The sequence below is a fragment of the Penicillium oxalicum genome, chromosome VI (genome assembly GCF_001723175.1).
Source record: "Penicillium oxalicum strain HP7-1 chromosome VI, whole genome shotgun sequence".
Classification (NCBI taxonomy): Eukaryota; Fungi; Ascomycota; class Eurotiomycetes; order Eurotiales; family Aspergillaceae; genus Penicillium; species Penicillium oxalicum.
In genome coordinates this window covers 2,060,073-2,081,687 of record NC_064655.1, presented here as the reverse complement: position 1 = coordinate 2,081,687, position 21,615 = coordinate 2,060,073, and the positions used below count along the sequence as shown (strand labels likewise).

At 51.0% G+C, this 21,615-nt stretch overlaps 11 protein-coding genes across 11 annotated transcripts; 6 read left to right on the top strand and 5 right to left on the bottom strand.

The window, feature by feature from the left end:
- Positions 1–104: 104 nt before the first annotated feature.
- Positions 105–790, top strand: POX_f08012 (uncharacterized protein; the record flags this gene model as incomplete). The annotated part of the gene is made up of 2 exons (XM_050116797.1): positions 105–213; positions 324–790. 2 exons carry the CDS (start codon positions 105–107, stop codon positions 788–790), a joined length of 576 nt encoding a protein of 191 aa, XP_049966936.1.
- A 942-nt stretch (positions 791–1,732) lies between these two features.
- On the bottom strand, positions 1,733–2,788 carry POX_f08011 (uncharacterized protein; the record flags this gene model as incomplete). The annotated part of the gene is made up of 3 exons (XM_050116796.1): positions 1,733–1,870; positions 2,083–2,436; positions 2,621–2,788. The coding sequence occupies 3 exons, from the start codon at positions 2,786–2,788 to the stop codon at positions 1,733–1,735; spliced, it is 660 nt and encodes a 219-aa protein (XP_049966935.1).
- A 1,135-nt stretch (positions 2,789–3,923) lies between these two features.
- On the top strand, positions 3,924–4,408 carry POX_f08010 (uncharacterized protein; the record flags this gene model as incomplete). The annotated part of the gene is made up of 2 exons (XM_050116795.1): positions 3,924–4,049; positions 4,109–4,408. The coding sequence occupies 2 exons, from the start codon at positions 3,924–3,926 to the stop codon at positions 4,406–4,408; spliced, it is 426 nt and encodes a 141-aa protein (XP_049966934.1).
- Positions 4,409–4,743: 335 nt separating this feature from the next.
- On the bottom strand, positions 4,744–5,435 carry POX_f08009 (uncharacterized protein; the record flags this gene model as incomplete). Its single annotated transcript, XM_050116794.1, has 4 exons — positions 4,744–4,850; positions 4,909–5,029; positions 5,082–5,279; positions 5,337–5,435. 4 exons carry the CDS (start codon positions 5,433–5,435, stop codon positions 4,744–4,746), a joined length of 525 nt encoding a protein of 174 aa, XP_049966933.1.
- Positions 5,436–5,609: 174 nt separating this feature from the next.
- On the top strand, positions 5,610–7,152 carry POX_f08008 (uncharacterized protein; the record flags this gene model as incomplete). The annotated part of the gene is made up of 3 exons (XM_050116793.1): positions 5,610–5,643; positions 5,705–6,368; positions 6,447–7,152. 3 exons carry the CDS (start codon positions 5,610–5,612, stop codon positions 7,150–7,152), a joined length of 1,404 nt encoding a protein of 467 aa, XP_049966932.1.
- Positions 7,153–7,666: 514 nt separating this feature from the next.
- Positions 7,667–7,918, bottom strand: POX_f08007 (uncharacterized protein; the record flags this gene model as incomplete). Its single annotated transcript, XM_050116792.1, has 1 exon — positions 7,667–7,918. One exon carries the CDS (start codon positions 7,916–7,918, stop codon positions 7,667–7,669), a length of 252 nt encoding a protein of 83 aa, XP_049966931.1.
- A 964-nt stretch (positions 7,919–8,882) lies between these two features.
- On the bottom strand, positions 8,883–9,734 carry POX_f08006 (Protein get1; the record flags this gene model as incomplete). Its single annotated transcript, XM_050116791.1, has 3 exons — positions 8,883–9,232; positions 9,326–9,512; positions 9,648–9,734. 3 exons carry the CDS (start codon positions 9,732–9,734, stop codon positions 8,883–8,885), a joined length of 624 nt encoding a protein of 207 aa, XP_049966930.1.
- Positions 9,735–10,166: 432 nt separating this feature from the next.
- Positions 10,167–11,237, top strand: POX_f08005 (uncharacterized protein; the record flags this gene model as incomplete). The annotated part of the gene is made up of 1 exon (XM_050116790.1): positions 10,167–11,237. One exon carries the CDS (start codon positions 10,167–10,169, stop codon positions 11,235–11,237), a length of 1,071 nt encoding a protein of 356 aa, XP_049966929.1.
- Positions 11,238–11,802: 565 nt separating this feature from the next.
- On the bottom strand, positions 11,803–12,143 carry POX_f08004 (uncharacterized protein; the record flags this gene model as incomplete). Its single annotated transcript, XM_050116789.1, has 2 exons — positions 11,803–11,946; positions 12,081–12,143. 2 exons carry the CDS (start codon positions 12,141–12,143, stop codon positions 11,803–11,805), a joined length of 207 nt encoding a protein of 68 aa, XP_049966928.1.
- A 1,746-nt stretch (positions 12,144–13,889) lies between these two features.
- Positions 13,890–16,644, top strand: POX_f08003 (uncharacterized protein; the record flags this gene model as incomplete). The annotated part of the gene is made up of 5 exons (XM_050116788.1): positions 13,890–14,079; positions 14,171–14,412; positions 14,489–14,849; positions 15,281–15,458; positions 15,555–16,644. The coding sequence occupies 5 exons, from the start codon at positions 13,890–13,892 to the stop codon at positions 16,642–16,644; spliced, it is 2,061 nt and encodes a 686-aa protein (XP_049966927.1).
- A 1,640-nt stretch (positions 16,645–18,284) lies between these two features.
- On the top strand, positions 18,285–20,074 carry POX_f08002 (uncharacterized protein; the record flags this gene model as incomplete). The annotated part of the gene is made up of 4 exons (XM_050116787.1): positions 18,285–18,414; positions 18,698–19,008; positions 19,092–19,379; positions 19,445–20,074. The coding sequence occupies 4 exons, from the start codon at positions 18,285–18,287 to the stop codon at positions 20,072–20,074; spliced, it is 1,359 nt and encodes a 452-aa protein (XP_049966926.1).
- Positions 20,075–21,615: the final 1,541 nt, after the last annotated feature.

The window sequence follows — 21,615 nt, the reverse complement described above, 5'->3', positions numbered from 1 at the left end:
CCAGCCAAGGCGACTCGTCAACCACCATCAATAGCTGAAGGAGAATCCGGCCATTCTGGCGACAAGCTCGAGGCCGTTCACCCCTCACCAAGTTCCAACCCCAAATGGCAGAGGACTCATCCAGCTTCAGCGACCCCAATGCGCTCAGTCCCCTCATCTGCCGGACAGAAGGTGACCCGCGCCCGGTCGTGGTGATGACCTGCGGAATTGCAGGTATGTGATGCTGGAAGCAAATCGACATGGTCGACGGCGGTGCCCTGTCCAATACATCATTCAACGTCATTCGGCGACAGCTCTAATATCCGGGCTGTGACTGTAAACAGGGTCGGGGAAATCCTCCATCTCCAAATGGATACAGTCTCATCATCCATCGTTCCAGCGGCTCTCTATCGACTCCTACATCTATAATCACCACGGCCTGTACGGGGTAGACTACCCGAAAGAAAAGTACAACGACTATCAACAAGAAGCCGTCACGGCGTTGCGAAGCGAACTCGCTCAGCTAGTCCAGCAGGGGTCTCGGGATGCGATTCTCGATTTCGCATTCGCATTCCAAGAGACGCGCGACGAATGGAAAGATTTGATCGAGGAGTCAGGCGGGCGCTGGGTGCTTGTCTACCTGGATGTGGAGCCGGATGAGTTACGGCGGCGGGTGCGAGCCCGGAATCAACTCGCCGTGAAGGATGGTGATTCGGCGTTTTTGGTCACAGAGGAAACACTGGAGAGCTTCATTCTCGGCTTCGAGAGGCCGATCGGGGAGGGTGAGATCGTGCTATGTCTTAACGATTAATGAGTCTACCATTTTGAAGCCGCACTGTGGAATTTCCCCGATTCAGGCGGTTCGGAATCTTCGGTCTTGGGAGAGGAGAGGAGAGGAGAGATACTCTTCTCGAAATGCGTTATGAATATTTGCAGCTTTCCCCCATTTACTGAACGTTTTTGGCGAGAGATGCACAGGTCCTGTGGTATGATTCAGAGCACCTTCTCAAAGCTCACCCGGTGAGCTCCTTAATACGTCTAAAGTGTTAGATTGGATGGTGAAATGCACCACCAACAGGATTGCGCTCTATTCTGATCTGTGAGGACTACGTAAAGGGCTATGGAGGGATGGTGCGATTTCAATAATTAGGGATTTATTATTGACTGCCCGAGGGGCAGCTTCGCTTGAGGTCCAGTACTTTTCATTTCCGACTTCCCCTATTTATCGTTGTGATTTTGCCTGCTACGTAGGTAGGAATGATTCGTGGACGAGATCAAAAATGGTACGGATCGTCTGATTAGGCATTGAGCTTCCAAATATCCATTTAGCCTAGGCTAAGCCCAAAAAGATCCATAGGACGTAAGTTTGAACTATGAACCTCAAATACGAAATCAACTTCTACCCTGAATATTCACGTATTTCTCTTGTGCGACAGACACTTTGCCCCGTGTATCCTGGGTGACTAGGTGGAACGCCGTTCAGGTTGCGACAGAACATCATGCACTGGATTCGGAGTTTTACCAAAGGACCATCCAACTCTTAGGTTATTCTGGCCCTTCCATAAATTGGAAGGGCCCGATGAAATCCGTCGGACTTTTCCCCCTCAATGATTCTCACAATCAGGCTACACTCTACTTGGTATGTAAAAAGAGGGGTTGATCTAGTCTAGAGTACGTGATTTTGAGTGAGAGGTGGTGGGAGAAAGATAGGTGTGCTGTATAAAGCTTGTACCATTTCTTCGTATCTTCCCATCTAAACGGATGGAGTGGACAAAGTAATGATACTGTCCATCGAATGGGTATTGAATGTGTTTGATGGTCTTCTGTTCCAGTATTCACCTGCGCCTACTATATTCGGAACATAGATTCCCAGAAAGAGAATCACAACGAGCTGGTATATTCACAGTATGTAGTAGTGATATTTGTATACTACAAGCCGAATGACTCGACAGCATCCCTCAATCTATGCCGGTGATTCTGGCATCAGAAACCAGACTTCTCTGCAGTCAAGTCGATCTTATTCGCGGCAAATCAAGTCTCACTGCGCACAATTTGTATGCATGCACGGTTCACCTCGAGCTACAAAGTGGATCGTGATCATACACTACACCACGTGACTATGACATAAGCAGACGGCTGGCCCGAGTAAAAATCCCTGCGGGCGCGACCCATTGTTTTCCTTTTCCTCAACATATTCACGGTCTCCAACATACCCTTGTGCTTGGACTCAATTCCATCCGCAAATTTCAGAGTGAGACCCAGACCGATGCATGCTCGTTCTAATCCCGCCGTCTGCCTTTTCGGCTGGTTTACCAGCCACAGTCGAGACGAACGGGTTCGCTTTTGAGCACACACACCAGAGTCGTCCATTGCCAAGTCTCGTGACTCTGTTGCCTCGAAAGCTTGGAAAATGGGCTCTCTCTTCAGATGACATGAGTCCCAGCATTGATGAATGCTCTACATTCAGATTTTATGATTTGATCAATGACAACGGTCAAGCACTTTTACCCGCCGTCGCCGGTCAATTTCATTTCGCTTCCCCTGAAATATTCCTCCGTCGAATCCCACAGAAATTTATGCATTTCTGTGCGATCGAGGAATTCGACAGGGCGAGTGAAAGAGTCTCCAGTTGAAAACTAACAAACCAGGTGACCGTCCCCTTCTCGTAGATTTTTGTGCTAGTGAACAGACTCGCACTTGATCCCCCACCCCCTTGGCACTTTCGAAGTCTCGTCTCCTTCAGCTCTCCATGATATTCGAGGTCAAATTTGTGCCGATAGTGAGCTTTCACAGATTGACAAAATGTCATTCTGGAAACTCCCTCGTGTTGCGTCCGCTCCCATCTATATGGAGCTGTGCGTGTCAAAGTAGGGAGATACATTCCTTGCTTATATAGGAGGGGCGCGCTACCTATAGGTTTCCGAATCAAAACTGAAATAATCAATTCAGACTAAGTTTCCACAAGAGTCTCTCCGTAACGCTACTGCGTAAGAAAGAAATACGGGCACGTCTGCCCTATCGATAGATTACACTGGCTGAAGAACTTTTAGACTCTTCGTACTGTCGTTGAGAGTGAGCAGATTTAGACGTCCATGCTGGTTAACCGAATGCTCCGGTGAACCTATCGGTCTCATAAGCTGGTTTCATGTCAAGCCCTGGAATTCTGCAAGGTAGTAACTTTCCCAATGTCTAGAAGAAGGCAGGGCCGCGCTGGCTCAATGGGTGAATTACAGATCGTAGGGGACATCTGGAGGTAGGGAAGGGATCTGAGTATCTGGTGTTGACGGGGACGTCATGGTGTGCAGGGATACCACTACGCGCGCCCGTGTTGGAATGAAGGAGTTCCGCTGCTAGTAATCTCCTTGAGACACTGGAAATGTGCATCTGGGTCCTAATGAACCAGACACATGTGACGAGAGGCCTTGCTGAAGCTCGCCATCCCTTGTTTAAAACGACAACGTGGACTTATGTTGAATGAAATCGCTGCGACTCCGAGAAAATGAATGCCTCCTCACATCACAATTACCGACTGGCTGGAGTGTCATGTCAATCTTCGAGTCGTGGCGCCAATGAGGCCTCAAAGACAATGTGCTGTGTCACGCACTCTACACTGCGCGTAGATGCACCAAGCGGAGATATTGCTCGAAGGTGCAGCACTACCAGGCCAGCCGCTGCAGGTCCACACGCCTTCTCCCTTCCTTCCCAATCCAACCTTGTTTACTTCCAGATTCCATGTATGATCGACTGGCTTTAAAACAACCATTCGGAAAGAAGGGGCCTTGTATATAGACCAGCTGAGTCCCCGACTGACTCCCCTTCCCATTGCTCTCTGCTTTATTCCCAACTGCACACACACTCGTTTATACTTGTTGAGACACTCCTTTGAATTACTCCATCCCGGATTTTGCCTTCCAAACAATCCTTTTCACCAACAAACCATTATCATGGCTCGTTTCACTCTGTCTTTCCTGGCTGTTTACTTCGCCCTGGTGGCGTTCGCCATGGCTCTGCCTGCCTTTCCCGCGCTTGACAATGGCCTGGGTCTCGCGAGCACCCTTTCTTCTGTGCCAGTGAGGCCTCGATGTGTAATTTATGGCATTCAACACACACTAATTCCACATTCTCTCAGGTCGTTGGGTCCTTGGCCAGTGACATGAACAAGAAGCCCGCTGCCGACAAGCAGAAGCAGGCTCAGGAACAGGAGGCTACCCGCGAGGCAGCAAAGCAAAAATCACAGGAGAAAGTCGACCAGAAGCAAAACCCAGTTGCGGCCATGTCAGAGCCCACACGAACTGAGAAGGGTCTTTATTCTGGAAACTTTGTGACCCCCAGTTCCACACCCAGTGCCCATGCTGGCTCTCAGCCCAACGCCCTGGGCGGTGTTCCTGTTCTTGGTAGCCTCCTTGGTGGCACTGGCGGTCCTCTGTAGACGAGTCGATGTCACACATTTCCCACGCTACTGTGGAGCGGCAAGGTGCTAAACAAGGGCGTTCACATTCTTGGTCGTTTTTTATTGTGGAATTGTCTTCTCATTTTCGGAGGGATCCCTCCCTGAGTTGTATTTATTTTGTCCATTTGTGCCTCTGTTTTTTGAGTACGTTAATGAAGATTCTTGAATGACCAATTTCGCCAATATTCTATCACTACCTTAACTTTGCAGGCTGCAAGGCAATCTCCGTTTGAGAATTCGAATTCATAAGTCATTCCATTGAGGACCACAGCAAGCCTGCTTTCCTTGACAATTCCAGGTAGTGGACTGGCCTGTTATCCGCTTTTCGACTGATCATGTTGTTGCTGGCCCTCGTATAGACCGGTATAGTAGCCTGCAAAGTACCAAGCCATCATGAGGTTTCTAAGACCTTCATCTTGAACTAAAGAATAATGAGCATGAATCTTCATGTACATGCAGAGATTTGCTGACAAGCTTACCGTTAGGGAATGCGCCGGCGGGCATCGGCAATGCTCCCGCGGGAGGCGTTGGGCCAGGGGCGGCTGACGGTCCCGTTGGCGCGCTTGTTGAAGGCTGCTGGGAGGACCTGATATGCCCTTGCTGCATGAAGTTAGTGATCATTCAGATATCAATGCCATTTGTGCATGCATACCTCAGTGGCAGGCAATGTAGTTTGGCCCGCAATCAGCCCACTCTCAGCATCCATGGCATCGACATCATCTTCTCCAATTTGACCATCATCGGGAACCATCACAGCATTTTCTTCTTCTTTTTCTTTGATAGCAGCGGCTTCAGCTGCTTTCAAAACATCATCAACATTCTCGCCTTTTGCATGTATACTGTGATAGAGCTATAGCCATGGGTTAGAATGCGCAATTAAAGGTCACGTGAGCAGAACAGTCTCTACCTTGTATTCCTCCACTGCATCATCCCACGACTGCACCAGGGCAGAGTCATCCCATATTTCCTCATGCGTTAAAGCCTGGTCATTCTTGGATTTCCCCATCTTCTAACCCTAGGCATCTGGGGGAGGGCGGTGGAAGTGGTCCTAGATGGGGCCGACGCCCAGTGGTCTGTGGAGACTCACCGCCCTAGGTGTAGGACCGCCGAAAAAAAAAAGATTTCCCGCTGTTCAAGAAGAAAAACTCCGGATCATCAATTCACATCAACTGAACTCAAGATGGCTCCTGATAAGAAGGGAAACAAGCGCAAGGGTATGTGAATAAGGAAATTATTCTGAATGATCGGAAGTGGAAGTTCTGACCCCCCTCCCAGCAGCACCGGTCGCCAGTGACTCTCCCGCCAAAAAAACCAAAAAGGTTGAGGTCAAGACCAAGGCCGTCAAACCCGCCAAACCCGCCGAGGAGACTGCTTCTAAGCCTGCTCTGAAGAAGAAGGAGACTGTTACAGTGAAGTCCAAGGAAACCAAGACTGAGACTGCTCCCAAGGCCAATGGCGTTTCTACTCGCCAGGCTAAGCCCCGCAAGCGCGCCGCCGACTTCCTGAGTGACGAGGAGACCGAGAAGCCCGCTCCCGCACCTGCGAAGAAACCTGTCAACAAGAAGACCAAGAAGGAGGAGAGCTCTACACAGGCAGCGAAGAAGTCAGCCTCTGCCAAGATTGGCAAGCCCACACCAAAGCCCAAGCAGGTCGAGCAGGCTTCAGACGAGTCGGATGATGAGGACTTTGTGATCAATGCTTCTGCGTCTGAATCCGAGTCTGAGGGTAGTGAAGAGGAGATTGATGACGCCGAGGATGACCAAACCGCTGCTCTCATCAAGGGATTTGAGAGCAGCGGAGATGAGGACGAGTCCGCCGATGAGGGCTACGACTCCAAGCAGCCCATTCCTAAGATTCCCGACACCAAGAAAGCCGAGAAGAAGATGAAGAAATTGCAACAGGGTGAGAACAAGGATGAACCAGGCACAGTTTACGTTGGGTAAGTAAAACTAGAACCACGAGGGAGGCTTCCCTCAGGCCCTCTTGAGCATACTCAACTAACGCATCGCTTCCCCAGTCGCATCCCCCATGGTTTCTACGAGCACCAGATGCGCGCATACTTCTCTCAGTTCGGCGAGATCACCAAACTCCGTCTCTCGCGCAACCGATTGACCGGCCGCTCCAAGCACTACGCCTTCATCGAGTTCGCCTCTTCCACTGTCGCCAAGATTGTTGCCGAGACCATGGACAACTATCTTATGTTCAGCCACATCTTGAAGTGCAAGTTTGTCCCTCAAGAGCAGCTGCACCCAGAGGTCTGGAAGGGCGCCAACCGCCGTTTCAAACGCACCCCCTGGAACCAAATCGAGCGAAAGCGTTTGTTGAAGGGCAAAACTCGCGACCAATGGTCGAAGCGCATTGAGCAGGAGCAGCGCAAGCGTCAGGCCAAGGCGGAGAAGATGAAGGCTCTGGGTTACGAGATTGACCTGCCCCAGCTCAAGGCCGTAGAGGACGTGCCTATTCAGGTGCCCGAGGAGCCCAAGGCCGTCGAGTCTGCCCCTGCTGAGGAGAAGGTCGAGGAACAGCCTGCTCAGGCCATCGAAGCCCCTGCTACCACCGATGATACCCCTAAGAAAGCGAAGAAGAGCAAGAAGGCTGAACAAGCCCCTGTCCAGGAAGAGGTCGTAGCTCCATCATCCGCTACCAAGTCTCCTGCCACAAAGCCTGCCGCACCAAAGACCAAGAAGGCTGCGAAGAAGACTACCAAAAAGGCCAAGGCGTAATGGGCATTGAAAAACCGTTGTTTGGATGTATTCTTTTTTTTCCCCTTGTCTCGATAACCATGTCATGCATTACTTTGAATATCTTAAAAGGCTTTGAGAGCATCTTTACTGAATCAACAATAGTGTCACCTCGAACCATTTCAGGTGCAATGTTTTTTATTCACTAGTATGATTGTGGCTTTTCTCGTTCGCCTGTAGAAGCGATCCAGATGCTTTGAACAGTTCTTGAGTATACGTGCACACATTTGCTGCTGAAAGGCTTGCCATATCGATATCCTCCACTCTTGACCCACCCTCAGCCGAACTCGACCTAGCCGGGAGCCCACGTGACTGATTGACCAAGGAGGATAAGAAGAGACCCACGCTGAAATCTCTTCTTGTTCTTTCTTCCCTTCAACTCCTCGCTCAAAGAATCGCATTCAAAGCTTACACACAAAGGAGGGGAATTTCTCCTCCTTTCACATCCTCGCTTTGGGAGAAAGTCCCCGGACAACCTGCGCTCTTTCAGAGTTTTTCAAGCCAGGCATTGCGGAAACGCGCCGCCATAGAAGCAATTCGACAGCGGCTTACGCCCTACTTCCCTGACTCTGTGCTCCTCGCTCGACAGCTTCTGGCTGGTCACAATGGGGCGGCGGTGTCGGAGTTGGATGGAAGAAGGGGGGACTTCGGTCTTCCCTTGTATTGGGTTGCCTTTCGTCGTGGTTCGATAGTCATGCGATTGCCTGCCGATTCCTTGTGGATTGGGAGGTAACTCAATGGGGCTCATTCTTGAGGCGAGGAGTTCCAATCTTTTTCTTCTTTCTTCCTTTGAGTCTGTAGCTTATGGCAAAGCGGCGATGACTCGGGTACTTGGGTGACCCTGGACTTTCGCAGATGCCCTGTCGAAGGGGCCAGACTCTCTTCGGAACGGTTTCGTTCCGTTTGAGAACAGAAAGAAAAAAAAAGGAAAAAGGAAAAGGTGGGAAGAAAACCATGACTTTGTCGACTGCCATGAGCTCGTGTTCGCGTGATGATATAACAATCATAGAGTCAAGCCCTGAGACTCCCTAGCTACGGCAGGGCGTTCTTGACGAGAAACGATTTTTCAATATCTGATGATACATCGAGTGCTTGTCGTTTGGTCGCGTGTGGTTTGTCTTGGTACCTTAGTGTTAAGGGCAATATTATGCGAATTCAGTTTCTTCCACTTCTATGACATATAGTGTAGAGAAGGCGCTCGGCCTCCCATAAAACTCCAATGTGCTGCCGCGTTCCCCTGTTCCACGTCGAAATGCTCGGATTCAGTCGCGCCTAAATTCACCGTCCGTGGCACGGTTCGTGCAATACTCGCCCAATCATCAAACCCTAGGTCGGATTGTTCGTCTTCCCCCAAATGTTTTCCTCTCCGGGTATTAGTCGACACTAAGCGATTAAGATAGAATTCGTTCCTGCTCGACTTGCGTGCCGTGCTTTGGCCTTACGTGTAATTTCAAGTCGACACCTCAGTAATGTGGCACCGAAATAAAACACCCTCCGAGCCCAAATGTCTAGAGCAGGAGCATAGGAAAAAAAATAAGAAAATCCAATGCCCTATAATGCAATGACCGTGTAAAGGAGACTGCCCTTGTGCCAGAAACTCGACGCCTTCTTTTGCTTTGATCATAATATCAGTTACTCCCACCTAGCCCTCATCCCATACAAGATACATAGAATGGTCATGTCCAAGTCATTTGCCGCTCTGAGCTCGCCTTTCACAATTCCTTCTTAGTCTCTCCACCCACAGCCACAGGGGTCTTCTTCGAAGTTTTCGTTGTCGTCCTCGTCAAAATTTGAGCCATAATGGCACCGATAAGCTCTCCGAAAAAAAGGACAGCTGTGGCACACACGTTGTTCCAGACTTGCACACTCACAGAGCCCAGCGGTGCTCGGGGGAATGACAATACCCACTCCACGTAGTAAGGGAACCAGCCGGGAGGAAGGGCAAAGACGGGCGTCTTGGAGTGCCAAAATTGGAGAAAGAGCTTGAGACCGTTTGTGCTGAGCCAGCGGGCGCTTTTGACGCTCCAGTCGAATGAGGTTTTTTGCGAAGATACCAATTTATCTATCAATGGACGGGTTCAGGCGTTAGCAACTGGGCGAGGACCTCAAGACTGCTAAGAGAGTCTTTTCAACGCAGACAACACAATACACGTACTCAGCGCTTCGTACTCCTCCACACTCTTATCGTGTCTTCGGCGCAACTTGGCCCATTTCGCAAACTCATCCTGCGAGCTGGTGCTGTTCATCTCGCGCTTGAGCTGGACGACTTCGCGCTTTTTGACCTGGGCCGCACGCGCATTGCGAGATGTCGATGTGGGCAGTCTTAGATACAGATGCCATAGCTAGGAGGACGGAGAAGCGTGTTAGCGCCGCGAACCTGAGGGTGTTGCGTGATGAAGCTGAACGCTGGGAGAGGGGAGCGAAGGCGAGGCACCGCGGTGGCTTGGAAAGAGGTTTTCTTGCATTGCGATACTTACCAGAGCATCAATTGTCGTGGCACCGATTGTGTTGACCAGGTAGATCGCAATGTGCACGAACAAGATAGTGAGGACGAGAGACAGCATGATGGCGGGGGGGGAGCGTGGCCAGGAAGGCCGGTGGTTCGTGCGTGTGCGTCGAGTGGAGGGTTGCGCGGAGTACGAGCGACGACTGGAAATTATATGGATGTCACGATCAGAAGATATTTCACATGTGTCAGTCCTGCGAAAAGGCACCGCTCATGTCGGGTCGCGCAAGGTCAAAAGGTTGTCGGGATGGATCAAAGTGACGTGCGGGCGATCTGGCTGGAAATCGGCCCGGGGCTCGCAGCTGTGGTTCCGCCTCCACTTTTTGACTCGTCAACTGTCCGACTATTTCCAGGGCTAATAAGCATGAGACTTTGACTGGGTCGAAGTCACCAGAGAGGAGCAACATTCCAGATCAAAATGCAGATGGTTGCCTAGAGCTGAATTTCCGAAGCTTGAGGCCCCGCTTGTCTCATTATTTTCTATTCATTCATGACTTCTCCAGAGGATGCATTCCAAGAGCTGGTCGACCTTTTCGGCTCTCGGGGTGATCAAGTCCTCGAGATTGAAATCATTCCGCCAAGTCTAGGTTCTCAATTTCTTCGAGATGGATGCGCCGTGGGGATTTCTAAAAAGGCTTTGGTCCAAGCCTTTACGATCGCACGACAGATCTTCTTCGAGACTTGCGTCTCGATGAGTGGGCGAGATTTGCTCTCGACCATATCACCAGGGCATTCAAGCTCTGCTTCCGGATCAGAGACTCGTGCCACGGAGATCATGCTCTTATTTGACTGTGAACATTTAACTGCGTGCAATTGGCGCAAACGTCGTTTGCTTGCAGCCCTCTTGCACACAGGAAATGAGGATTTTCCAATCCAGTCATCCCAGTTGGCGCAGATGCTGAAGACAGAGCTGACGCTCCTTGAAAGTTACCAGTGCTCGCCACTGCATCGCCATACCAAGTCGCCAACATTGTGGTCACACAGACTTTGGGCCATCAAGTGTCTTGTTGAGATTGAAACGCCAAGTGCTGAGGTTCTACGGCAACAGCAGTGTCATGAATTGGAGGTTGTACTTCGCGCTGCAGACCTTCATCCACGCAATTACTATGCTTTTACATATATGCGCCATGCGCATCAGTTTCTCACAAGTACTGCGGTGGCGGCCGAGAAGGGGAGCAACGATACCTGGCGAGCAACGATGGCAGAAGCGCTTTTGACTCCTATGCTGGACTGGTGTCTTGCTCATCCGCGTGATATCTCTGGGTGGTCGTTTAGTTTGTACGTCCTCGATCATGGCTACAGCCAGCAGAGCCGCGTAGGAGCCATCGAAAGGGTTCTCCGGTTCGCGCTGGATGTTGGGTGGGAAGGCGAGAGCCTATGGACGTTTGTTGCTCAGACAGTGCATCGGTTTGGCTTGGAGAATCTGGCTGTGCGTATCCTTTCCCCGGTCCACCAGAAGGAAGACTCATCCATTGCCGTGGCCGGAGGAGGATCATGGCGAACCTGGTTGACCAAGGCTCAGGCGTACTGGGCTTGTACCCAAGACCGACCTGGGCTCTGAGCAGCACAGCATCCCTTGGCACTGATTCTGCGGTTTGCGCCGCGTCCGCCTCGTTGCCAACGACAGGATAATAAGCCCGAGGTGACCCTGTGTCTGGGATTACCCTCGTCCGGCCGAATACTTAATTTACCAAGCACAGAACGCAGGGCAATGTAAAAGAAAATGATAAAAAAAATAAGAGCCCCATGCCGAAATCTGAAACGCCTCGCTAGACACCAGCGCTCGCCAGATGAAAAACCATGGCGAGCAAAATCAACGCTGGTGGATATGATCTATGCACATGTCTGCCTCTCTCCGCCACCACATATTATCCGACCAATCCCTGGGGTCATGTTTTCATATGACGATGCATGTGAGAATGGAGATTGACTGCCGATGGTGTGCAAAGCTGCCCTCCGAGCCTTGGCGTGTGTAATGAGCTCGGTCGGCGTGGGCGAGTGAAGAAAAGAGCGTCATCGCGTCGCAGGATGAGAAGTGGCTGAAGTCGGGTGGATTACTTCTTTTTCCCTGCTGCTGCAGCCTCTGCTGCTCGTTTCTCGTCCGCTGCAGGAGATAGGTTCAAAGATCAGTACCCGTTGGCGCATCCACACAACACGCGGGCGGAAAAGTTGGGAATTGGCATACCCTTGCGCTGCTTCTCACGCATAATCGCGGCCGCGTCCTCCTTAGCACGTTGGAACTCGGTACCACTCATGGTGTTCTTGCTTTTCTATATGTGAGAATTTTGTCAGCTTCTGCCATTTCCGACATGCGCACTGCGTGCCTCACTGGGGGCCGATCGCAAATTCGACCAGGACAAGCAAGGGCCGGGCCAGTATAGATCGAACGGGCCATGAGACTTACCGCCGAAGCTGCCTTCTTCTGGGCCTTGGCCCGATCGTGGTCGCGCTGGTTACCCCGAGTCATTTTGGAGACGTTGCAAAAGAATGTGTGAGCGCCAGATGAAACAGCACGGGGAGCGAGAGAAAAGAGAAGTCCAAGTCACCCTCGAGTCGCACCAGAGGACGGATTGGAGGAGAGACGACGGGGACTCTTGAGCGGCGTTCCAGAAGAAGACGGAAAAAAGTAGAAGAAGTTGGCGGGGCGCTTCCCTCGGCGTCAAAAACTTGTCTGATCCAGCGAATCACGGCCAGGCTTGGGACTATACTACTTCACCAAGACGATCCCGCCCAGTGGAGTTGAGTTTTTCCCTACTCCCTTGGTATATTCATATAGTCGGATATCCAGCGTTGTATTGGTCATTGCTATTGGGCATCGCTCATCTCATGAAAATGAAGATGAAGCCGCTTGGGGCACTCGGTCTTGTCGGGGGCCATGTCACATGAAAGGAGGACTGAAGGTGGATGATGGAAATATTGCGAGTGTGTATCACATAGTGTAGATCGCATCAGTGAATGTTTGAGGATAGTGTTCTATCATACTTGGCATGATACAGTGAGTTGAGATAGAGGTTTTTAGACGAGCGTCTATGGCCAGAATGGAGAGTAGACAGCCTTCTACAGCCCCGATGGTAGGTCTCAACTAGATCGATAGATCTTAGTCGGACAATGGACCAAGCTAGGACCCATCCTGCAGAATAGATCCAAATGAGGTCCGAGGGCAGGTCTATCATCTCACACCGAGGAAAAACAATCCAATGAGGAGGAGCAGATGATTAGCGTCGCTCCGGCCCTAAATATGGGGGTGACTGCATAGACAGTACATCGAGCCTCATGCAGGAATGCAAGATGAGCTCATGTAGCAGTCGGCAAACGATCCTAAGCGCCTGACTAAGGGGACCTTTGTTTCAGCGTCTTGTAAAATGAGAAAGTCTCAACCTATCACTCTGTACCTGTGAAGAGTTCCCTCCTCGATCGAAGCTTTCTTATCGCTGACGCAGGCATTAAGCATTATTCAGGGCTGCCTATCAGCGTTAGCGAAAGTTCCAGGGTAGAAACATGCATCCAGACAAGACCACCTGTTCTTGAAACAGGCCCATATTGATTGTGAGTAAAACGCAAACTCAACTACCCTACCGTATTAGGTACTAGTTAGGGAGTCAGCAAGTATCATAATAGGTTTGCTTCGTCCCCACCTTCCGGGCTTTGTGGACGGTCGTTTGTTTGGATGTAAGAGAGAGCTTTGTTCTTCACTTCACCTGGACCAGAGGCTCCTGTTGTTTCAGATTCGGCTATTCATAGTGATTAATGTCCCGTGGCACGAAGTTTCGGCGCCTTGAGTCCCTACGGGACAGCATCAATGAATGTACTATAAACAAGGCGATGCTGGCTCGTTTCACTCGCGAACTGCACGTGTGCCTGGTCTATATGATAGATGTCGGCTGTGAGCTACCATCACTACAATACATTTTTTTTTTCCTTTTTGACAGTCCCGACCTTTCCCTTCTTATATTCTGTCCTCGAGCACCAGTGTCCACCCAGTGATTTGGTGCTTTTCCATTCTTTTCTCTCTTGAGACTCGGTTTCCTGCTGGCCAGTGACCTCCTTCCCTATTCTCTGTGGACAACCTCCAACCCAACTGTTTCCCTTTCTCTGGCCTAGCTAGACAGATTTGTTTATTCAAAGCAGCAACCACAAGAGCCTGAACGTCCTCGATCAATCGTCTTCCACACCACCCAAACAATATTCAGCCAGTCCCAAGTGCTTCATAGCTATGATGTCGAAGCTTCAGGACTCTCTGGCTGGCCCAGGCTATGTGATTCTCAACGCCCTTCGCGCACTCAACATCATTACTTTCCTCGACATCATTGCATCCTGCGTGGTTATGTTGGTCAAGATCAACAACTATAACGGATTTTTCTTCTTCCAAGCAGTGACCCACGCAATTATGGCACTGATCAGCAGTAAGTCATCTCTGGGTTTATTTCTATTGACGTTTCATGAGATTTTAGCCTCTGGTTTGTGGACCTGTACTGATGTTTTTTTCACCTCCAGTCGGTCTTATCGTCACTGAATTGCCTGTCTTCCGGCGCTATATCAACCGTTCATGGCCCATGTTTGGAGAGGAAGCTGGATTCTTCGCTCTGGCGGTGATCATGTTGATTCTGGGGGTTGCCGTACTAGGCAACCTGAACACCGAGGCTATGACCCAGAAGTCACTGGGACTCGCATTCTGGAGGATCATCATCTCGGCTGGCATTCTCGCCATGGTCGTCAGTCTGGTCAACATTCTAGCGGTAAGTCGCCTCTGAGAGTAAATGCGTACAATCTCCGCCTCGCTGCAGAGAGTGAAGCTGAGCTAATCATGGACAGACCATCATCTTCACGGACCGTGCTCAAGGCGTCAGTGCCCGCCATGTGCGACAGTACGGGGCAGTCGCACCACAAAAGGTGTTGAGTCGGGCCAGCAGTCGGTCTTTCCAGCCCGGTCAGAATTCGAAACGCGAAGATGATTCTCTTCCAAGCTACTCCCCCGAATCCTTCTCCAAGCGCTTCACGAAGCGCGTGAGTGGTGGTCGCTTTCCCGTGAAGATCTCTAGTCCCATGAATCCGACCAATAATGGGAAGAGCCTGCAGGTACCATCGGTCAACGACGCGGCGTCTTCACGGTACTCGCGCGACTCCGAGGGTATCACCATTCCTGATCTGGCGCATCATCCGGCCTACCAGTCAAGTATGGTGTAACGCATGGCGATGATTGAGCAACTTGAGTTATTCAGCATGGCGTTGGGCAGAGGTGGGCATTTGCGGGTAGTCGGCGTTTTTCCTCTCCCGATCTTTATTTTAATCTTTTTGGTTTGAGCGTGAGGAGAGCTTTTCTGTTGTTGAGCAAGCTCCAACGTGGTAATCGCACGGGATTCTTTTCTAAGACGCATGGTGATCAACTAGTTCGTGAGACGAGACTATACTCTGTAGCCCGCGAGACAGACTTTTATTGATTCTAAACTATTCGAACGAGAACAAAAAAAAACACATCGTCGTCACAAAACTTCAAGCTGTGGCTCCCGTATCAGGAAAAGGCCAATTCATCTGAACCGGTGCGACCAAAACATAAGTGGCGGATTCTTGAAGAGGTGTAGTGGTGGTGCTGGCCTGTCCTTTCAGAGTCGACCGCTTTTAACCCCGAGGTCGAATCAATCGTGGTGTGTTGGCCTCTCCACATCACGTTAACACTTGGCCATTTCTGCTGCCTCGTCGTCTCCTCTCTTCGGATCTTGGATGGATTAGAGACTCGACTCTATGCGAGCTCTATCATGGCTGGCATCGGGATCTCATGGGAGACGTAAGTAGTTTGCTCTTGGCCAGGATTCTTCGATCTGACTGCCGCATCCTTTTCTCCGCATACTTGTTCCCATGCGCAATCTAACCTCTTCCTCAGCGTCAAGTCCCTCCTCATCTTCTTCGGACCAATCCTTCTTCCCCGCTTGATCACAGCCTACCGTAGCTTGCGGGTGTCTATCGCGAGTCGACCGCCAGCACAACCGATTCCTGCTGGCGCTAGCCGTGCATTGAATGTGCTCTTCGCCAGCGTCGCCTTCTTCCTCGTCCTGAGCCTTCCCTTTAACCCGCACGCCCCCGAGGCCAACATCTTCACCCTCACCCGCTCACGGATCAACACCCCCAGTGATGTGCTGTTCCATCGTCTGTCGCGCCTCCGGCCCAACAATTTGTTGACGGACACGGATGTCCGGCTGCGTGAGAGACTCACCTCTCTCGGTGCCCGAAAGGTCTATCTCACCTACGGTCCCGATGCCTTAGTTTCGTGTCAATATTGCTCCTTCGAGAACCTCGACACGTACTTCCTGTACTATCTCCCCTTCCACGTCCTCTTACCGCATCTTGTCCACCTTGCGATCCTGGGCGCCGCCACCTCCGCTCCCCTTGCCGGTCGCGAATCCGCCCGCTGGCGCACCAAGTTTACACTTGCCGGACTGGTGCTCGCCGCCTTGGACTTGTGGATTGTGTACTCCTACGATGCAGTCACCTCGGCCTCCCCTGCTATGCGGGCGGGGCAGACACCCCCCGTGGGCCTGTACAACATGATCACACTGCTTCGACCTCTCGCATTGACGATCTTTGACGCTCTCTGCGCTCTGGTTATCTACCTGTCCTCCACCAACCGCTTCTTCTTCAAGCCACCCTCACAGAAAGATCAGGTGGACCAGGCTGTTTCGGCAGTGTTGACTCTGTTGACGGGTGCCAACAACAAACTCCATGCTGCGAGTGTGGCTCGCAATGCGGTCGTTCGCGATAAGGCACTCAAGTCGCGCGATGATGTCTACTGGCAGACAATGGTGGCGGTCGAGAATCCCACGCGGGGGTCAGGATCGGGCGCAGGGCCGACCGAGCAGCAGATTGAGGGTGTGGAGCGGGTAGATGTGGTGAATAATATCTGGGAGGAAGAGGAGTGGCTCGAGCCATGTCGAGGGCGATGGCTGGGCAGGGAGGAATCGATTTGGCTCAATTAGGGACGAATGCGCATGAGTTTGTGCGTGGGGTGACGGAGGGGATGGATTGAAGAGAGTGCGATCTGTGTTGATAGAGGCAAAGGTCTTTCTTTATTTCTTGACGCGGACGAGATACTTCAGTCATCATACATCGCTAGAACGGATAAAAACGGATGTAAGGGCGATACATCTTCCATTACCACATCTGGGTCCCACTGGAAACCGAGGCTTTCTGCAGGCTCGCCGCCTGGATTTATACAACCAGGGTGTAACGGTGGGATTATTCCCTATGATGCCCGGCAAGACCTCGTTGCTTCTTTGTCCCCTTCGAAAATGGATGTTGTATGTACTTATGTCCTGTGTGCATGTTCTGGCACCTCGGCGTTATGGGGCCGCGGCGTCCTGTTGGACGAATGTGGATGTGGAACTACGGACGGAGTCGCAAGTCCCAAACGCCACACGGGTCCAGGCTCAACGCATTGTTCCGTGTATGTTTATTCCAGTACAGCTTGTCTTGAACAAGAAAGGATTAAAGTCAACGGTAGGAGCTCCGCTGGATCCAGAAGTAGAGAAGAAGATTGGATAACGCACATAGTGTGGCTCTAAATAAGCCAGCACGTGACGCAGGAGCACAGCTATCGAGGTACGGCACAGCGCGACTTGGCAGCCTGTGACCGTGGACAATGCGACTGCGGGTTAGCTTATGCCCAAGTCCGGTAAACACTAAGCACCACCCAAACATACCCCATAGTCCCACCACGTTCAGGGTCTCGACCTCCAGACTTGTTCCCCCGTGGTCAGCCTCGCACGATGGTCCTGCAGCCTGAGCAGTGCTGCATCGATGGCCATGATTTTCTGATGATTTTCTTTTTGGCTCACGTACGCACGTCTTGCGTCCTTTGATCCCCACCGTTTGCCGTGCGATTCGACGAGGCGGTGTGGAGGCGTCGATCTCATCATGTGTTGAGAAAGTGCTTGAAACGAGCCCTCCGACGCTCACCGTTTCCTCCCCGCCCCTCCTGAGCCGACTCAGTCTAGTCGCATTGTGTTTAGCCTTTCGTCTCCATTCACTCGCTCTCCAACCCTCGAGTTTTCATTTCCAATTGTCAATTCCTCGGTCCTCTCCATCTTCTTTCCCCCCTCGCTATCAGACGGATTCTGGCAATCCTGGTGCATATTTGAGCACGGGAATCCCCTGCATTGACCACTCCATCAGTATCCAAGTGGGTGCCGTGACCCCTTAAGAACTCCCCCCCCCCCCCCACAAAATAAAAGAACCACAAAAGTTCCTCCTCAAAAAGGCAGAAGAGAGAGAGAGAGAGAGAGAGACAGGGTGAGAAAGAGCGCACTGAAAATAAAGTACCCGAGAGCACAGGCAATCAACACTCTCCTCGCTTTGACCGCGCGGCGGATCCGCCTACGAGGCTTCCAGACTTTCTTTTGCAGCCCCGGTCCGCGCGCTTCTCAACTTAATTGCTAGCGGGATTCAACCCTCGCTCCAATTTCCCTTTAACCCCCCCCTCGACTGCAACTCACCCTTTCACGACACACACTCACACCCGTATTCAACGTCCAATATCCCCCAAAAAAAGGGGTGATTTTTCCCCTTCCCTCTCGTCCTTCCTCCAGCAGCGATTGCGACCTTTCGTCTCGCTTCTGCAATGGCAAAAGAGACGACGATCGCGCCGCCCCAGTCGGCCGCGGAGCTCAATGTCTATGTGTCCAGTCCCAACGGCCCGCGCCCAGCCAAGGAGACCACGTTCCGAGAATGGGTGGTTTCCAATCAAATCGGTATGCATCTTGAAGCAGTTCCGGGATCTTGTTTTGTTTTTTTCTCTTTTTGTTCTTGTGACTCCCTGAAGCCTTCCACAGTGTTTTCACTTGCGATCGAAGGAGGACTCGGTGGTCCCGAATGCAACGGGTCGGACAAGGGAACATGTTGCCGCCTGTTCACTCCCTCGTTGGTGTCTGGTGATTGAACCAGTCGTGGCCGGCGCGGTGATCCGAGTGTCACAATAACCGTTATCAAAAGGTCGGATGAGCTGACTTGAGTTTTCGCATTTTGCGTGTGCAGGGATATCATTGACAATCTTGGCTATGTTGCTGGCTCTCCATAACCTCTACCCATCACTGCGCCCTTACACCCAGCCCTTCTTCGAGCTCTCATACCACGACCCCGTCTCCAATACCTACGTTCAGGGCTGGGACGATATCTACTTTGTCTTCAGTGCGACACTGGCGCTGACCGCAGTGCGGGCGATCATCATTGAATGGATCTTGCAACCCCTTGGGCGCTCGCTGGGATTGAAGCGTAAGGCGGCACTCCGCTTGGCCGAGCAGGGATGGCAGGTCTTGTACTATGGATTCATTTGGACCGTGGGGCTGGTATGTTGGCAATATGATTCTCGTCCCCATTGTGCAAGCTTGAAAAAGATCGATGCTGACCGTTGTGATCGGTCTTCATGCAGTACTTGTGGAAGAATTCCAATTATTGGTTCGACTTCGGCGCCATCTGGAATGAATGGCCAGCCCGGCCGGTGGGCGGCCTCATGAAGTGGTATATTTTGGTGGAACTCGCCTTTCTGCTGCAGCAGATCTTTGTGATTCACGTGGAGGAGAAGCGCAAGGATCACTATCAAATGCTGTCGCACCACGTCATTACCAGCACTCTCCTTGGTTCGGCCTACATCTACGGTTTCTACAATGTCTCCAATGTGGTGTTGTGTCTGATGGATATCGTCGACGTCCTGCTGCCGGTGCGTTTGATCTCGATTATCCCTCACCATGGTTCTTTGTAGCTCTTGCTAATTTCTGAACACAGACCGCCAAAGTTCTCAAATACTTGAAGTTCCAAAACGCCTGCAATGTCGCCTTTGGCATCTTCATGGCCACTTGGGTCGTTACTCGACATGTTCTGTATAACGTGCTGTGGTGGTCCATTTACAAGAATGTCCCCCAGCAGATGTCATACGGCTGCTACTCGGGCGAAACCGCCGAAATGATCAGTGACAACGGTTATCCAGACGCCGTTGCATACATGTTTGGTCCCTTCCTCAACTTGAAGAATCCGGTCTGCATGAACCGCACCATCAAGTGGATTTTCCTCTCATTCCTCTTATCTATTCAACTCCTCTCTATCGTCTGGTTCAGCATGATCGTACGGGTTGCCTACCGTGTTGTCTGCAGCGGTGCTGCGGAAGATACCCGCAGCGATGAAGAGGATGAGGTTGAGATGGATGAGGATTCGACCGATACCGGCACTGTGCGGCTGGCCGCCAAGGAGAACGGAAACGCTGCTCCCGCCACTGTTAATGAAAACGCTCCTGGCCTGGACCGCCGGCGGTCAAATGGCTCTGCATCTGCGCGTGCCCGCGGTCGAGGCCGAGTACCCTTTGATCAGAGTGACCGGAAAGCGTTGCTGGGACGCATTGGATGCGACAAGCCCACTTGAGGCAACCTCGCACGCCATTTGCCTGGGATTCTGGACAAGCGTCCTTTGTTTCTTGGAGCTTCTTTTTTTTTCTGTTTCCTTTGTTTCCATTTAGTGCTTTCTCTTTTGCGTTGAGACATTTTCCCGTCTCAGTCCAGGCGTATTTGGATGCCATCCCACTTCAACTTTAATGTTGACTGGTATGCTTTGTTTTTGTTGTCTTTCTCATGCTCGCTTGGCATTCAATTATTCCCCGGCTCTGTTCCCACCTCGCAGTGCAATTTGCATACGACCCTATACGCCAGCTAGATCGCGATTCCACGCCGTTGATGAAATGAAGTGATAGAAGTACGATGAGCTTGCAGTTTTGTTCTCCTTGATTGATATCATCTCAATGTGTGTCACCACGTTGAGGCTCATACAGCATCGCGAAAAGTTATTCTTTGACGCTTTCATGTTATCTCTGTCCGTGAGCTCAAGATACCCTAGGCTTTCCCGAATTTTCCATGCTTGGTCAACCGTGTCCTCACGGGCTGGACTGTGGGACAATCTCTGGTCATGTTCTCGTGGACGTAGGACAACGAACGGTCCTCTAGGGTAGCACACTTGCATAGATTTGTGGCATTCATCTAGCGGTCACAACTACATAAAACATAGGTACCTCATGGTTTAATATCTGAATGATCATCAGAAATGGGAGCCAAGCTTTCGTGCTCCAGCTTCTACTACATGTTTCTCCCCCCTTATAAGATTTTGAAACTGGCCACTAGCCTTGTTTCTGAGTCGATAGTACCATGATCAAAATTTCAAGAAAAATGTCTCGCATTGCTTTGACTCTTCTGTCATGATCACAAGGATATGAAATGCTCCATCTTCGATGACATTAGGGCTACAAAGCAGAATTAGTTGTCTAGATGACGGGCACTCAAGCTTGGTTCGGTACTTGAATGAGCTGGGACCGAACGATAAAATGAAAGGGAGTTGCGCACAATCCAGATCATTGTCGGGTCATCTATTGTTCTTTCTTTTGAAACGTACTAGTAATCTAAAACAAAATCAATGCTCTTTATTTGCGTCTGACAATCCTTTCAACGCTGAATTGTAGGTGATACTATATATACTCTTCTTTGTTGGCGGGCCCATCGCTAACTGGACGCATTGATTCGGTGTCCCGGACAAATCAAACGTGACATGAGACTGGGTCACTTGTGGCGTTGATATGTTTGAATTGTTTGCACCCGCCTCCGCCGCTCTGTGACTAAGCTTGTCGCATTTTCGGCACTCCGACTTGGAAGCTACCCATGATCACGTCTTCTTTCCGGTGGATTCAATCCTGTCATTGCAGCTCTCACATCTCACACCGCATTCTATTACTGTCGATCTAGCTTTTGGCAGAGGAATCATACCCAGTTTTCAGCGTGTCTGTTTGAAACCTGGCTCCTTCTGCAACCCAGCAATCCGGAAAAAAGGTGCTTGGTTTTCGGTGGCGCAAAACCACTCGCCGGTCTGATAACTCATAAACGACATCCCCCTCTCGGGATTTCGTTTTCCGCTCTGCAACC